This window comes from Solanum dulcamara, chromosome 4 (genome assembly GCF_947179165.1).
Source record: "Solanum dulcamara chromosome 4, daSolDulc1.2, whole genome shotgun sequence".
NCBI classification, from domain to species: Eukaryota; Viridiplantae; Streptophyta; class Magnoliopsida; order Solanales; family Solanaceae; genus Solanum; species Solanum dulcamara.
The window spans coordinates 80,484,995-80,501,928 of record NC_077240.1 but is presented as its reverse complement, the minus strand read 5'-3'; the positions used below and the strand labels follow the sequence as shown (position 1 = coordinate 80,501,928).

The 16,934-nt window shown below is 37.7% G+C and overlaps 1 protein-coding gene across 4 annotated transcripts; it reads right to left on the bottom strand.

Annotated features, from left to right (window-relative positions):
* Nucleotides 1-2,734: 2,734 nt before the first annotated feature.
* LOC129887853 (uncharacterized) lies at nucleotides 2,735-16,369 on the bottom strand. Of its 4 annotated transcripts, none has more exons than XM_055963080.1 (22): nucleotides 14,253-16,369; nucleotides 10,942-11,036; nucleotides 10,161-10,368; nucleotides 9,361-9,564; nucleotides 8,254-8,364; nucleotides 8,090-8,155; nucleotides 7,843-8,007; nucleotides 7,339-7,413; nucleotides 6,959-7,104; nucleotides 6,447-6,567; nucleotides 6,294-6,363; nucleotides 6,081-6,208; nucleotides 5,892-5,948; nucleotides 5,415-5,600; nucleotides 5,203-5,295; nucleotides 5,013-5,098; nucleotides 4,863-4,929; nucleotides 4,716-4,782; nucleotides 4,457-4,593; nucleotides 3,751-3,842; nucleotides 3,355-3,421; nucleotides 2,735-3,045 (listed from the first exon to the last, which is right to left on the bottom strand). In XM_055963080.1, exons 1-22 carry the CDS (start codon nucleotides 14,361-14,363, stop codon nucleotides 2,881-2,883), a joined length of 2,517 nt encoding a protein of 838 aa, XP_055819055.1. In that variant the 5' UTR covers nucleotides 14,364-16,369; the 3' UTR covers nucleotides 2,735-2,880. The 4 variants fall into 4 exon arrangements, with proteins under 4 accessions (XP_055819055.1, XP_055819057.1, XP_055819056.1 ...); XM_055963082.1 differs by having other exon boundaries at nucleotides 10,942-10,998; nucleotides 14,253-14,337; XM_055963081.1 differs by lacking the exon at nucleotides 10,942-11,036 and having other exon boundaries at nucleotides 10,161-10,406.
* Nucleotides 16,370-16,934: the final 565 nt, after the last annotated feature.

Genomic DNA, 16,934 nt, shown 5'->3' with positions numbered 1-16,934 from the left:
GTGAGCCTATATGAATTTCCCCATTCATTACGGATGGTTCTGGAAAGCTTTTGTAAAAAAAATTGACCGGATGCAATATCTCCAAAAAGTTCACAGGCTAACACACACAAAAAATTAAGAAAATCGCAAAATTCTTGTTGAGTAGCCCCTAAATGCAAAAAGAAGCCGCGTGGATCATGCATGGCGAGACCATTAAAATACTTCTGCAATCATTACTTATGGTTCGGTAAAAGTTTTGCAAAAATATTTATCGGATGTCGTATCACTCAAATTCTTGGGCTAACACATACGTAAAACTGAGAAAATCGCTTATTTTCTTATTAAGTGACTCATAAATGTTAAAAGAAGTTGCGAAGTTCAATGGGAGTTTTCCTCAGGTCATTACGGATGGTCCATAAAGGTTTTGCAAAATAATTGACTGGATACCATATCACCAAAAAATTTATGAGCTAACACACACAAAATACTGAGAAAATCACCTAATTTCTGTTGAGTGACCCCTAAATGCTAAAAGAATTTGCATGGATCATAGCGAGCCTATACGAATTCTTCATCAGGTCATTATGGATGGTTATGTAAAAGTTTTGAAAAAATATTGACCTTATGCAATATCACAAAAAAAAATATGGGCTTACACACACAAAATATTAAGAAAATCACATAATTCCCGCTGAGATCATTATGGATGGTTCCGTAAAACTTTTGCAAAAAAAAAATTGACCAGATGGTATATCACCAAAAAATTCATAAGATAACACACACGAAAAACTAAGAAAATCACCTAATTCTTATTATGTGGCCCGTAAATGCTAAAAAAAAAAGGTCGTGTGAATCATGGCGAGCCTATAAGAATTCTTCCTCAGGTCATTTTGGATGATTCTGAAAAGGTTTTGCAAAAATAATTTGACCATATGCCATATTACCTAAAAACTTATGGATTAACACATACGAAAAACTGAGAAAATCCCCTAATTCATGGTGATTGACCCCTAAATGCTAAAAGAAGTCGCGTGGATTATGGCGAGCCTGTAGGAATTTTTCTCTAGGTCATAACCGATGGTTTTGTAAAGGTTTTGAAAAAAATAATTGGCCAGATGCCGTATCACCAAAAAATTCATAGATTAACACACACGAAAAACTGAGAAAATCGCCCAATGCCACTTTTTTAGCATTTTCTCAACAGGAATTAGGCGATTTTCTCTGATTTTTTGTATTGTTTTGCCATCATGGATATCGAACCTTTCAAACCTAGAGGTATTGCTTGTAATGACAGTAGGCAGTACCTGTTGCATCTCTTCATAGAAGCATTCCTCGCAAATCAACAAACACATGTTTGCTGAAAATGACTCAAAACGATTAATTATTCGTTTTGCAGTTTCTTATGTAACAGGATCCTCTCCACCACATAGAAACCTAGGAAAAAATAGCACAATTAAGAAACAAAGAGAGATGTCTTTTCTTTAAATATACTACACTTATATTGATCTTCCAAAAATGTCTTTGCATAGAAATATGTATGAACATTTTTGAAGGATCCGAGCACCAATACTAGTGCTGTATTTTTGGAGGATCCGAACATTATAGCACTAGACTACAAGCCTAGCCTTAGTCTTCTACTGCCTTTGTTCTTTTTTCCCTATTACATTGGCGCCAAAGAAGGGTCCATGGAGAAAGGGACAGTGAGAATCAAACTCACACGAACACCACTATGCCTATGTTGCTCGGATCCTCCAAAGATTGTCGGCACACCGACACAAGTGCAACATTTTTGGGGGATCCAAACAACATAGCACTAGACGACAAGCCTTAATTTTCTACGGACTTTTCTTTCCCTTTTTACATTGGCACCAAAGAAAGGGCCAGGGAGAAGGGGACAGTGAGAATCAAACTCGCACTAATACCACTAGGCCTATGTTACTCTGATCTTTCAAAAATGTCGCGGTACTAATACCAAGTGCGGCATATTTGGAGAATCCGAACAACATAGCACTAGACTACAAGCCTTAGGTTTCTACTGCCTTTCTTATTTTTTTTCCCTATTACATTGGCGCCAAAGAGAAGCTCAGGGAGAACAGGACTACGAGAATCAAATGCACACCAATACCACTACCTATCTTATTTTCTCCCTATTATCACGTTTTTGCAAATTTCATACTTAAACTATGTGTTGTTTCTTTTAATACCGAACTATTTAAAAACTTTGGCTAGACAAATGAGAGTGTTTGTTAACACTTAATTTAGAGACGTGTGGGAGATGAATAAGTCATACACCTGGCTTTTGTAATGGCTAAAAGTTATAGTTCAGGGGTAACAAAAGCATTTGGGAGAGGGGTGGGGCGGGGTCTAGCCACTCACTCTTCTTCCTCTTTTAAAAAAATAAGACTACAATATTGCATCATCAAAGAAAACATGGCATCAAATATCACCATATATGTCAAACATACAAATCCCAACAATGGCTAACCAACAATTTTCATCACTTACCACTTATACAGTGAAATTATAACCTCAATTGTGATGTTATTCTTGTGCTATCACAATCTGACAATGCAGATAACAAAAACTGGATCAAAAATGCGAGGCAAGTCGTCTCCTTGACAACCCTCAAATGATCCTTTTTATTTTGCTGAAGCAAGACTCAAACTGCAACATTTTTAGTATACACTACAAAAGAAAGGCTACCGCCATTGCTCGCATACTTTAACCCAAACCAATAGCAGGCCGACACATGTCCTCACGCCCAAATGAATGATATATATGAGAAATAATTCAGTATCAAATATTTGATAATTCATGATTCACGAAGCTACAGGCCGAGCAGTTCCATTGCATTGGAGAAAACTTGTCATCTATTTTTGAAACTAAAAAAAAATGACTAGTTTAAGATGATAAAATTGATTTCAGTGCTATTTGCTGCTGAGGTTGCAAAGAAGACCAGATTGAAGCCAGTGATGCAGGTGGTAGTGTTTGCTGGAGCTGCCTCAACAGATTAATCATCCGGCTTCGTGTTTGTTCGCTAGCAAGATCCTCATCGGCACATAGAACCTACATATGAAGCAAATTTGGATTACAAAATGGTAGTGACATGAGTATTACTTTGATATAAGGCTATAATACTTTAAGACGATCATTGTAGCAAATTGATCAACTACCCCAAGTGTGAGGACAAAGATAATCCAGAGGTTGTCGAGAGAGACTCCCAGAAGGACAAAGATACAAGGGGATGTGGTCGAACATCTTAGTCTTTTGCATCAGATGTACTTGATCCAACACTAGGAATTGAGATAAAAATTGAAACTTCTTTTTTTCACTACAAAGTGCTGACCTGACCTAGAAGGTCTAATAATAACTAACCTCAGCAAAAACTGAAACGATTTTTGGAAGGCACTGATTGTTGGGGATCAATAGTTCTCCTTCTGACCTGCAAGCAGGAAACCCTGGTTAAACATAAAGACTCTAGAGGCATGAATATATCAGAAACAGCCAATTTATCTTGAATGAAAGAGGCCAAAAATGCAGAGTGGATATATAGGATTCATATAACACATGCCAACTAGTTTCAATTGTGCTGTAATTGTTGTCGTAAAAAATAGCAGAGAATACAGTATATAACATGATGTCCAGAACCAAAGGCAACTAAACAAATAGGTAGAGGATCTTTGTTACATCCACCTAGTCAGGAAAAAAATTCAAAATATTTGCCATCAATATTTACTGAAAAGGATAAGTTAAAGCAAATTGATCGAATACCTTTCAACCATCGAACAGAGTTGGTCGTGTATAGCCTGCGCTTCTGTTAAGTCAGCTTTCATAGGCAGACAATTCAACCAAGAAAGGACAACCTGCCGAAAGTATTTAGAAATTAGAGCATTGTTGAAACTATAAATAACAAGGTACAGAAGACTTATCTTCTAAGAGCAAAAACCATATGTTTATTTTTTTAAAATAGGCCAAGCATAAGTCAGAACTGAAGCTAGTCTCACCAAAGGTAAAGTGAACTTTTTACATAAGAAACTTATTCATAGAGCAATAAAATAAGTGATTGCTGGAACATAAGTTTACTTGATCCGGTATTGTAAAAAAGGCAGTAACACATATTACTGACTACAAATAATTTTGGGGCCATACAGAGATTAGAAATATAAATAAAGTCGACAGTTCCAGAGGGCAGCAGAATAAAAAGAAAGTAAGCAGGCTTCATAAACTTCTTCACTCTCACTTTGTGCTCTTCTTCTTCAAGATAAATCTTCCTTACAGACACACTAGAAAACTCCTAATTTTCTTTTATTTCTGATATTGGCGAATTTTCTGAGTTTTTACAAATCATTCAATGAAGTTTTAAGCATAAACCCATTATCTTACCGAAATCCGAGTATTCCACCCCAAGCATTCCTAAGTTAAAATATATAAAAATACCAATCATAAATAAAAATAAAAGGTCCCCAAAAGAATATACCTGGGAAGAGTCAATACTGTCACAATGAAACTGGCATATCTTCCCCAGTGCCGTAACAGCATTATTGTACGCCATTACATTCTCAGGTTGATGAGCATTAGGATGCCCTATAGCTATATTGAGCTGTGATACAGCCTCTGAAATAAAGTTGTTCTTTGTATCAGGTAAGCTAAAAGTTTGATTAATCCTTGATCCCGTCAATAAAGTAGGTAAAACTACTCAAAATATAACATTTCCAACACCATCAACTATATCATACCTCCAACAAGAGATTTAAAAACAGAACCACCATATTCTGCACATATGGCAAGTCCATAAGCAGCTCCCTAAAATAACAGTAATAATTCAGAATCAAGCAGAAGATGTCAATTATCTGAAAAAGGTGACGCCTTTAACATAAACAAACCTGTCGGACATCTGAGCTCTCATCATTACATGCTTCCAAAATAAAAGGAACATATGTGTCATAGTACCTAGTTTGAACAGGAAGGAGTAGTTATACCTAATACTTTACCATTCTAGTATCCAAACAAGACAAATCTATATAAACACCTACTTTAGAGCTGCTTCACGGCAATGCTCTGCAACATCATCAAAAATACAAATTGCTACCCTCCTTTCTTCAGCTGTTTTATCCTTGCCCTTAACAGATAAGCATAAAAGGAAAAAAAATTTAGTTATATAACAAAATGAGAAAAGTGCGTTAGATACTGAAGTTACGTTGAATACCATGAGGAGGTACCTACCCACATAGGCATTAGATATGAAGACAACTCATCAAAAAAAGGTAAGAAGGCTGCCTTGAATGTTTCGATCAGCACGCCCAATATTTTACCAACCTAATCCAGAGATATATGGAGATTTGATAAGACAGAATTAGATTAAAATGCTAAGCATAAGAACAAAGATACTCGAAGTTGTCGTTTGTTTGTGTACTTCAATCTTGTGATATACATACGTAGTGAAAAATGTCCTCTTCTAGTTCAAATTCTTCATAGTTCAAGTCAGATTCCTCAGCATCAAAGTCTTCAGATTTTGTTCTTTCTGCTTGTTCTAGTTTTCGATTAAAACTATCAGTAAGGACCTTCTTTATCTCATCCACAATGCTCCGGACCTGACCTTCATCCAGGAGTGGGGCAGATATCTGGAAAAAGAAGAGAGATTCCTGATAAAAATGAACATCCACAAAGGAGTGCCAGCAAAATCATAGATGTTTAATGGTATATTGAGGTCCTTGACGTGCAAGATAGATAATCATCTATAGCTCTGTTATCATTCTTGGACTCGACATCGTTCTCCTGATTCTTTTAGTCCTACCCATATAAGCTGTTCAGTGAATAGATAACTATATGCCTACCAAGTATATATCTCCACGAGAATGTGAACCATAAATGCAGATATTGAAAGAACTAAATAACCTTAGTAAATAACAAACCTTCAAGCACTTGTTCACTTTTCGCAACATACCCAGGCATAATTCTGTGTCAGTCTCCTGAATGAGATAGCAATGAGAGTGATCAAGTTTGCAGTCCATACCACAATTGTATAAAACCCCATACATATACTACAATTGAACAAAGAACGATTAATACTAACTCCACCGATAATGTAAGTTGAAGTCAACCTTATGCAAAGCTTCCAACAGGGCTGGCATTATGTAGTCTGATAACTGCTTCACATATGTTTCATTTCGACCTTGAGCAATTCCTTTCTCAACAGCCACTTTAGCAGAACGTAACATCTTCGGCAAGGCTATAACCAAACAAAACATATGTCAGTAGTTCACAAAATTAGAGGAAAAGAAAAAAACATGAGGAACTAAATTTATAAATCCCACCTGAAATCGCAGCTATCCTACAATCCTCATGGAAATTCAATTTCAATAGTGGAACTAATGCTTGCGTAGCCTGTTTCATGCAATGAAATCATTTGTTAAATCCAATTTAATCAATAGCTTGTACGAAATACATGCAAGTATATTCATGCAAACCTGGTCAATCCAAGGATAGAAATCCTCATGTAACTCATCAACATAGTCGCATAGCAGTTGACAGGCTATAGTCTTCTCGTCTATGACACTGGGATTTATCCCAATCCTTATAGATTGCATTCTGGAAGACGAAAATAAGATAAGATCCTAGGAACCTCCACTAGACTAACCACTACATAATGGCCATAAAACTCATAAAAACATAATAAAAGGGAACAGGTCATATATTTAGAATATAGTATCCTCGAGCTGTTTTATGAGTAAAATTTTGGACATAAGAAAGGATTTCCTTCCTAATTTTGGACAAGAGAAGATACCTATGGGACAACATTTTAGGTTTCATCGTGACTGGTGGTTCATAATTTTTCACGAACTAAAGCAAATAACCACAGTGGTAACTGCATTAACCATCTTAAAACTATATTCAGTGGCATAGAAAGACAATAGGCCATTTTACATGATTATTTGTAATACCACAACATTACATGGTGGTAGTCATTGCAAAATTTTACCTATCATCATCACCATCTGATTCTGAATCCGCAAAATAAATGGTTACATCAAGCTTTAGTTGCGCAGAATGAAGCAACGGAGGCATGACTACACTCATGTAAGGAAGAAAATCCTTTCCTAAGCACTTGCAAAATCTAGCCCATGCCTGCAATGAAATCAATGATGTAGTGAGGGACCTAGGTCCGGTGATGTGGCATGTCTCTAAGACCATTATAGAGTTAGACGGAATATATTGAGCTTGATCTGATTTGCTTTACTTATCTTTTTGTGATTTTATAAAAATAAATTGACAATATTTTTAATGACCACGTAAAGAACGAACAACTTCACTAGTAACCTATTAATGAAGTCCCAAGTCCTTGAAATGATGTGCCTGTACCTTTAGTATGTAAATAGTAGTAGGATCATCTGTCTCCATTTGTGACCCTTGTATATACATAAGCACTTCCATAGCCTTTAACAAAAATCAAGAGTAAGCACTATGCTTGAAACTGAACCAGACTGAAGGAAATACATGGACTTAAGTAATCCTATCTACCTCGCTATGCGGCCATTAAGCTTGTGCATACGACCGTGTTTGGCATTGCTTACTTTCTATCCGGCACAAAAAGATTGGCACCTCTTTATACTTGATAGCTACATAATTCTACGTTCTCATTTTTCTACTGAAATACTTGTTGCAGGCCATACTGAACGTCTGAACCGGGTGAACCCAAAACAAACTGTTCGATACAAGGTAGTTTTGACGTTTTGTTCATATTAAATTGTGTCAAAAAGTATCTTTCTTTCTTAAATTTCGTGGCCAGCCAAATGATGCCAAACAACTTAGGACACAACGAATACATCTTAAAAATTGGCAGGGGATACATTATCTCATACTAACCTGCTTAGCATCATCTCCAAATTTATCTTTGCCAACGGCCATCATGATTAAGCTTATGCATTCCATTACTTGGGCTCGAAGCAAGCGATTAAATTCATCATTTGCATTTACCAAGATAGTTTTCAAAGATGGCATCACAAGATGGTAGTATTTTTGGAAGTGCTCCTGTTGGTATATAATTTATTTGCTATCATCATCAATATCAGAAACAAGCATAATTGAGCCTGAATTATTGGAATTGTAGTACCTGGGATAAATCAGCCACAGAAGCCAAAGCAATTAATGCATTTTCTTGCACAATTTCGTTTACATCCTGCACTTCAAACAATAGCAAACAGCAGGAAAAAGTATCACAAATCTTGCATATTTCAGTAGTAATAATATGATATTATTCCCTCTTGTATGTCATACCTGCTGCACAAGTACAAGCAGTTTGTTAACTATTCTATCTAAGTAGGGCAGCAAAATCTCCGGGGCACAGTTTTTCTTAATAAAGTTGTAGACAGCTGATGCAGCATGTGCCTGCAGAAATACAAAATAATTAGATAAATGAATTCATTGACAATCGAATGAACAAACATATATCTGAACCAAAAAATCACTACTCCATCCATTTTCACTGTTTACCGCCACCGCCCACCATTATCAACTACCACTACCCACCACCTACAATTACCATCACTGCCAATCATGTAAGTTATCTATAACCACCATTAGCTAACATTTACAATCACAAGCGACAATCACCACAACTAGCCAGCACTAGATATCTCCAATTACCATCATCATTCACCATCACCATTATCAATCACTATCGTCCACCAAAATAATTAGTTGCTACCAACAACTACCATGATCAACAGCCACTGTTAATCACAAATGTCAACACTAGCACCGCTAGCTACTGCCCGGAACCATCACCAACACCCAACACAATTCCCAATTAGCACCCACAACCACCATCACTAGCCATCATCACCTCCAACTGTCAACAAATTTCTTTAAAATATTTATCGATACTTACTATTTTTAAATAAAAACAAGTTTTATATATTTAGATGTTGAGAAAACAAATAGTCTTTAATTATTTAGTATTCAGATAGCATCGTAATATTCAAATGTGTAGATATTTAAATCTTAATGCACACCTTAATAATCAGATTCAAACGTCATCTTAATGAAAACAAATAAGTGTTAGCCGATGAATTTGTGGAGTTTGTTCGCTACCTAATCTTAGCATAGCATTTTCTCATGTACTGGAGCTAACACAACTTCTTTGAAACTTTTGCATCTTCTTGATGTCTTTTTAATGAAACAATTTACTTTATCAGAAAAGAATATTTTGATAGACATGATAGGCAACTAAATTTCAGGAAACAAATACTTCTGGAGCAAAAACCATGTTACAATGATTAAACCTTTTGACCTTGTGTATTAAGGATTATTTTATACAATTTGCTTCAAAATTTATTCTCAGAAAACTACAGTGCCAAATACCACTAGAAGTCTAGAACAGACCTGTTTTTCTGGATTTTGGAAATCATCCATAGCTGCTGCAAGCACTGGCAACACCCGGCTGTGGTAGTGTACTTGAAAATATGGACCCAACTCAGTTGCCAATACGCCAATTGCATTAATAGAAGCCCGTCTCACTCGAGGATGACGATCTTGGAAAGTAATCACAATCATGTTGACCACTTGCTCCAAATCTTTAATCATTACCTATTACAGCAAACAAGACGAGGATCTAACTTCCCAAATCAAATGCACTAAAAAAAGAGTATATATCAAGAAACAAACATCATACAAACAAAGATTGTGACTATCACAAACTCATAGATGATCGATTCCATGAGTACATAACCAAGAAACAAGTTAACAAAGGAACAGTAATTAATCAAAAAACATATATATACCTTGGCTTCCATGGTGACAGAGGAGGTAAAGGTGGTAGGACAGTGAGTTTTGCTGGGGGGAAAGTGGGGAAAGGATGGAGAAGAAGGGAGATCGGCGGCGCCTCCAAGGGTTGTCTCTGGCGACTAGGGTTAAGGGGTTGTTTAAAGTGTGATATAATCTTTACATGTCATTTATAACATGGGTCAGTTTTGGTAGCATTTAAAATATCAGTCAATTTTGGTAACATTGGTGTTTCAATTGTATTTACCGGTAATTAATTCAAAAACTCACCTGGTGTTGTGTCAAATCAATAGAGATTAACATAAAGAGCAAATTAAAGAGTAAATACAAGTGAGAATACATGTTAGATACAAAAGCTTATTTAAAAACATGTGGTGCAAACTCGGTAATTTGATTTGTACCTTTGAGCAACCTTTTGCAATCTGAGCAATTGCAATGAGTGCAGCGTGGTGCTTCTTCCACTCGGGGGCAGCCATGTAAGCAACAAGCTGCTCAGAGGCGATAGGAACAATAGTATCACCACCCAATGCAATAGACAATCTATCCAAACACTCCTGACCAACACCATAATTACTTGTTTCCCCTGCAGCCTCATGCTCAACCTCGGCTCTGTGCCAAACAACTTCACCATCAATATCAAGCAACATCTTCAACAAAATACCAAACAACCTATTAATAAATTGTGGCAACTTCCTTATCATCCCTAGTATTCTTTCCCCGGCCTCAGCTAAAGTAATCACAAACTCAATTGCCAAATGCCTTGTCCCTTCATCTAAACTAATCTATCCGCCTCAGCTATCTGCAACATTGCACCCAGTAAATCCACTATTTGCTTCCTGAAGAAGCTCAGATAGGTCTCTGCTAATTTAATCAGCAATTCCAGTGGTTCTTGAGTTTTAGCCTCTTGACTATTGTTCAACGCCTCAGTCAACGTCTTCATCATCAATATCAACTAGTGCTGAAACTTTTCCCAATTACTCAGGCTTGATGATCACCCAACCAAAATTCACAACTACATTCAATGCTGTTATCCTTACATTCACGTTCCGGAAATTATTACTCAGCGTTTTCAAGTACACCGAATGCAATACGTTAACAAACCGAATCAACCTTTCACCTACACACTCTGCTAATTGCGAGAACATCGACAAAGTAATACTATCAAGTATTTCAAGTTCTTACACTGCTGTATTGACAATGAAAACTTCCATGCTACTGTGAGATCTTGTTGGGAAAGACCTGTTGATGGAAATCCAATGAGGATCTTTCATCAAAAGCTGAAAAGAGTTTCTAACACTCTTAGTAATTGGTCAATAAATCAGTATGGGGATATATTTGCTTCAGTAAAACAATTTGAGGAACAGGTTAGACAAGCTGAAGAGGATATCATCAATGACAACTCTGAAGAGAATAGGTCCAACCTAAATCAGATTAATGCCCATTATATTAGATACTTGAAGATGGCTTGAATTGTTAACTTTTGTATTCAAATGGGTTACTTGTGATTTAGTGAAGACCCAACAACAAGGTTCCTTCAAGAACCTATTTTAAGGTATGTAAGGCTACTCAAAACATGGGTTGAGTCCACATGTGCCCTACTCTTTCTTTGAGGTTAAATGTCCATAAGAATGGAGTTTCTTGATAGGCCTATGCCCAAATGAGTCTTGTCATCCATTAATGTGATTCTTGTTTTGTTGATGTTTTTGAGACAAGAAATTTCTAGAAAGAACCTTCATGTGTGTATGAGTTGATGAAGATGAGTGGTTAAACATGCTTTATTGATTTTCTTAACTATGTGGATTATAATAAAGGACGTTATTTTCTCTAAAATGTTGCTTACCTTGAATTGTTGATTTAAAGCCTTGGTGTTGTGTTGAGTCCCAAAAGACTTGTTAAATGAATAGAGGAACGATTGGATAGGTTTACGTGTTATTATAATTGCATATTTAAATTATTCTTGAAAGATATGATTGGGATTGATCGGATTGTATGATTGGGAGAGGTTTGATTTTGATAGAGTTGATGAGTTGACAAGGTTGTAATGAGACTTGTCGATATGATTTGATTGAGTTGATTGGAAGGAGTTTTATGAGCATTGAGTCTTGGGAGGAGTATTGAGCACCGAATTAGGCAAGAGTGTAGTCCATACTCGAACCCAATAACTACATCGCCAAACGTAGGAGGGGATTGAACCGTTAAAGTCGGATGCTTCCCCAAAATTATTGTCCTGACATTATAGGACTTGGTTGGATTGGATCCATGATTGGTTGATTCGTTCATACCCTGACAAAGTATGAACGGACGCGGCAACAACGTCGGTTTGTTGTACTGTCACTGGCACATAAGTGATGGTTGTCGGATAAGAGAAACTCCCATATAGGTCTTGATAGTACTCTGAGTTGGATTGAGTTGAATGGTATGTGATTGGTCCCGTCTAAACCATATTCTTGTTTAGACTTAGGACACTTGATTGAGTTGTTATTCCTCTTGAGTTGAGATTCCGAGTTGATATTGATGCTTCCTTGATGTTTGTTTCATTCGGCCATTTTACATACTCGTACATTCCATGTACTGACGTCAGTTGGCCTGCATCGTTTCATGATGCAGAGACAGGTACTAGAGATCATCAACCGGCGCACCGTTGAAGATCCACACACTCCCAGCTAGTTGGTGAGCCCTTCTAGTTTCTGGAGGATGTTGAGTTTCCTGTATAATTTTGTGTTGGTCCCTTTATTTTAATTGTTGGTAGCCATGGGCTTGTCATGGGCACCTCCTAGATTGTTGATAGAGGCTTCATAGACCGGAGTGTAGAAATGTTGGATTGTTCTTTTGAGTAGTTCTTCTATAACTGTTTGTTAAGTTGATAGTTATTTGGCCTTCGGCCCCAAATTATGAATAGTACTTCATTGGTCGAGTCTTTCGCTGAGAGAATGTGTTTGAATGAATGTGTGACTGGACCAGGTAGTTCGCTTGGAGGCCAGAAATGGCTTTCGAGTGCCGGCCACGCCTAGGGTACCCTCCCGGGGCGTGACATGACCATAGCCCTGTCAAGTCTTTTCCAAATTCTAGCCTCTTTATCTCTATTGTTACACCATGTAAATTGCTGTCCATGGAATCCAAGATCAGTGAGTCCACAAGCGTCAATGACACTGATGAACTCAAAGCTCTTGTTCATGTTATAAGGCTGGCCCCCCATCTTTTCTTCAACATCTGTAATCACATTGAAGTCTCCAATGGTGCACCAAGGTTTCTCCATACCAGAGAATTGAAGCATCTTGTCCCATAACTCTCTTCTCATATAATCTTTGCATTTAGCATATACAAAGGTAATGAGATAATGGTTAGGCCAAGATACATGCTTGATATTACAAGTAATTTTCTGTTCATCCTGATCCACAAGGTTGCACACAATATCTTGATTCCAGAATAGCCATATTTTGTTGTTGGAATTGCACAAAGCATTATCCATACATAACTGAATTCTATAGAAGTGAAGTTGAACTTTGTTGGAGAAAGGTTCTAGCACTGCAATCATAGAGAGCTTGTGATAGTCCTTCAACCTTTGTAATCTAAGGCACCCAGAGTATCAATACTCCTTGCATTCCAACAAAGTGTACTAATCATCAGAATTTCTGAGATTTAGACCTTGTGTTGATGCTACTCCTACCCATAGCATTATCTGATGTTGTGGTTGTAGTCTGGTTCTTCTTACCCTGAAGACCTCTAGGTGACAGACCATTCTTCTCTGTAACCTGCTGCATTTCCTCATCTATAGCATTATCTATGGTAGAACCAAATGCCTTCAATAAGTGGACACTGGTTTCCTCTTCTTCATCATGACATTGTTCACTCTGATCAGGGTCCTCCTCATCTTCTGAGTGAGTAACCCTATACTCATCATTTAAGTCTTCTGAGATGGCCCTTTTATTCAGCACATACAGCTCAGTAGAACTAGCTTGCACTTGAAGAGGGGTCACATGTATACCTGTTTGTTCTTCAACCAAAACATAGTTAACTCTTTGTTGAGAATTTTCTGCATCCTTTTGTTCTTCTCTAGCTTGTTTTTTCTTTAATGCAACTCTCTTTTTCTTACTCAGAGATAAGGTGGACTTGTTATTCAACATATGAGGACTGACATTCTGATATTTCTCTGCTGGTGATGATTTCATTAGGAGTGTTACCAATATCAGCGACATTACCCTGTAATCTGTCCATAGAGTCTGTTCTTGTGATGTTACCCTCTTCCTGGGAGATAAGTTGTTGTTCATGTATCTTTGACCTGCTGGTAGTTTGAAGAGTGGTTGCAGGGGCTCTAGAGTCATTCCTATGGTCAACCAATGGACATTCCCTCCCCCTGGTATCCCCTTTCTGCAGGTTAGTGGGTATCTCCTCTCTTCCCCCATCCATACCTCCAGCAGCTACTTCAGCAACAACATTTAACACATTAAAGTTATTGGGGGAGCCATGGGGGTGTGGGAGCATTGAGTCAATACCTGTGGCTCCCTGATTAGAAGCATTAAATTCCTGATCATTATTAGCAGTTGCTGAGCCCTCCCTGCTGATTGTATTAGCCTTGTGTTGTGCTTCTTTTGATAGAATTTCATTTTCCTTGTTCTGTTTGTCAGCAACTTGTGTCACCTGTACAGAGGGGGTATGTGGGAGGGGATTCCTGTATACATGGGGTTGGGGGGTTGATCCTGGACTCCAGGGCCAATATTACATTCTTGGGATTCAGTTCTTTCAGAATTAAGATTCATACCTGCTTGTTGATGTTGCTGCACTCCCTGCTGTTGTTTGTTGTGAACTGTAGTTTGGTGATTGTTTTTGTTTCCTTTTCTTCTTTGGACCTGCCACCCCTCTTGGTCTTGATTAGTCTTCTCCTTATTGTCATTATGAGACACTTTTGGTTGAACATCATTTCCTGCATTTTCCTGAGTCTGAACATCTTTATTTTTCTCATTATTAGTTTTGTTTTTGGTCTTCTCTACTGCATCCTGCTCCTTTTGTTCTCCTCATCCCTTCTCTTTACAGTACACATTCTATTGGTGTGTCCTTGATGTTTGCAGTAGTCACAGTACTCAGGAACCCCTTCATATTGAATTGGTTGCCATTTTCCTTCTCCATTCTCATCATCATCAAACCCCATCCACACATGATGTGGTCTTTTCTTTGTGAGATCAATTTGGACCTTTGCTTTGGCAACACTTCCCCTTGTTTTTTTGTAGGTTGCTAAGTCTAGAAATAAGACCTTGCCAATAGGAGACAATAAAGGGGCTACAACTTCTAGACAGTAGCAATGCCATGGTAACTCAGGTAAGATTGCCCATATAGGAACCAAAGGAGTCTCTTCTTCTGGTTTGAAAGTGGGAGTCCATATTTAGTCTCATTAGTTGACCCTGTATGTACATTTTCCGTTTGGACCAGACATTAGAGTGATCATACTCATTGTCCAGGCCTATAAACAGATGCCTAGAATTAAAATGAGTGAGTTTCACTACTCCTCTAAGCTCAATCTGCAGGATGAATTCTCTTCTGAAAATTTCCATTTTGGGCATGGTGTTTGTAAATTTGCCAATGAGGGTATACTTACACCTTGTGGCCAGCTTCACCATGAAGTCCTCCTTTCTGAAGACAACTGCTGGAAATCCCTGTTTTGTAGTTATTTTGGGGGGCTAATATCAATGGTGGCAGTTTTCATGGCCTCTTGAGCTCTCAACTTAGTAACCATAGTATGTGGGATCACAGGATTGGGAGGGGTGGAAATATTAGTATTAGGAAACTTGGTTTGATTGAGAACAATGTTATTACTGTTCTCCTGGACCTCTGAAAGTTTCTACTAATGTTGAGCTCTTTAAATCCAATAATGCAAGAAATGATCCTACTAAACTCCAGGAGAACAGTAATAACATTGCTACTGTCTAGAAGTTGTATCAATCTTACCTGAGTTACCAGGGCATTGCTACTGTCTAGAAGTTGTAGCCCCTTTATTGTCTCCTACTGTCTAGAAGTTGTAGCCCCTCCTATTGTCTCCTTGGTGCACCATTGGAGACTTCAATGTGATTACAGATGTTGAAGAAAAGATGTGGGGGCAGCCTTATAACATGAACAAGAGCTTTGAGTTCATCAGTGTCATTGACGCTTGTGGACTCACTAATCTTGGATTCCATGGACAGCAATTCACATGGTGTAACAATAGAGATAAACAGGCTAGAATTTGGAAAAGACTTGGCAGGGCTATGGTCAATGATGCTTGGTTAGAGGCCATGCCTGTGACTACTCTTAATCACCTGGCTTCTACTGGCTCTGACCATTGCCCTCTTCTGCTGGAATGCATTGAAAGACAGAGTAATACTATCAAGTATTTCAAGTTCTTACACTGCTGGATTGACAATCAGAACCTCCATGCTACTGTGACATCTTGTTGGGAAAGACCTGTTGATGGAAATCCAATGAGGATCTTTCATCAAAATCTGAAAAGAGTTTCTAACACTCTTAGTAATTGGTCAAGAAATCAGTATGGGATATATTTGATTCAGTAAAACAATTTGAGGAACAGGTTAGACAAGCTGAAGAGGATACCATCAATGACAACTCTGAAGAGAATAGGTCCAACCTAAATCAGGTTAATGCCCATTATATTAGATACTTGAAGATGGCTTGAATTGAAGATGGAGCAGTCTATTATTTCCCTGGGAGTTTGGTTTCCAATAACCGGGAGAATCAAGGAATCTAGTTCCGAAACAGTGTCACGTAGCTTCTTGATAATAGATTTCGATTCTTCACATTGGATACAACTTACAAGCAAGGAGCATACCATTGATGCTTGACAGAGTTGCCTGAATGAGTTTACGCCAAACAAACGAATTTCCCTGAGTCAGGCATTTCTTCAGTAAGATGGAGGTCATATCACGTAATTCAATCGTGGGGCTCCATCTGATGATATTAACTCCGAATTGATTAAGAAAAGTAAAAAAGAACGAAGCTTTTCAGAAATAGTGGTGCCTATTTTCAGGGGTTTAAGGGTTTTTCAAGATTTTAAGATTGAATTTATACAAGGTACAGGTAGGAGAAATGTGGATTATACTGGGTTTGTTGTTGTTGTTGTGGTACAGGTAGGAGAAAATGATAAAAATGGTAACTTTTGGTCTTTTAAATTTGCCAAAAAGTTTCCATTT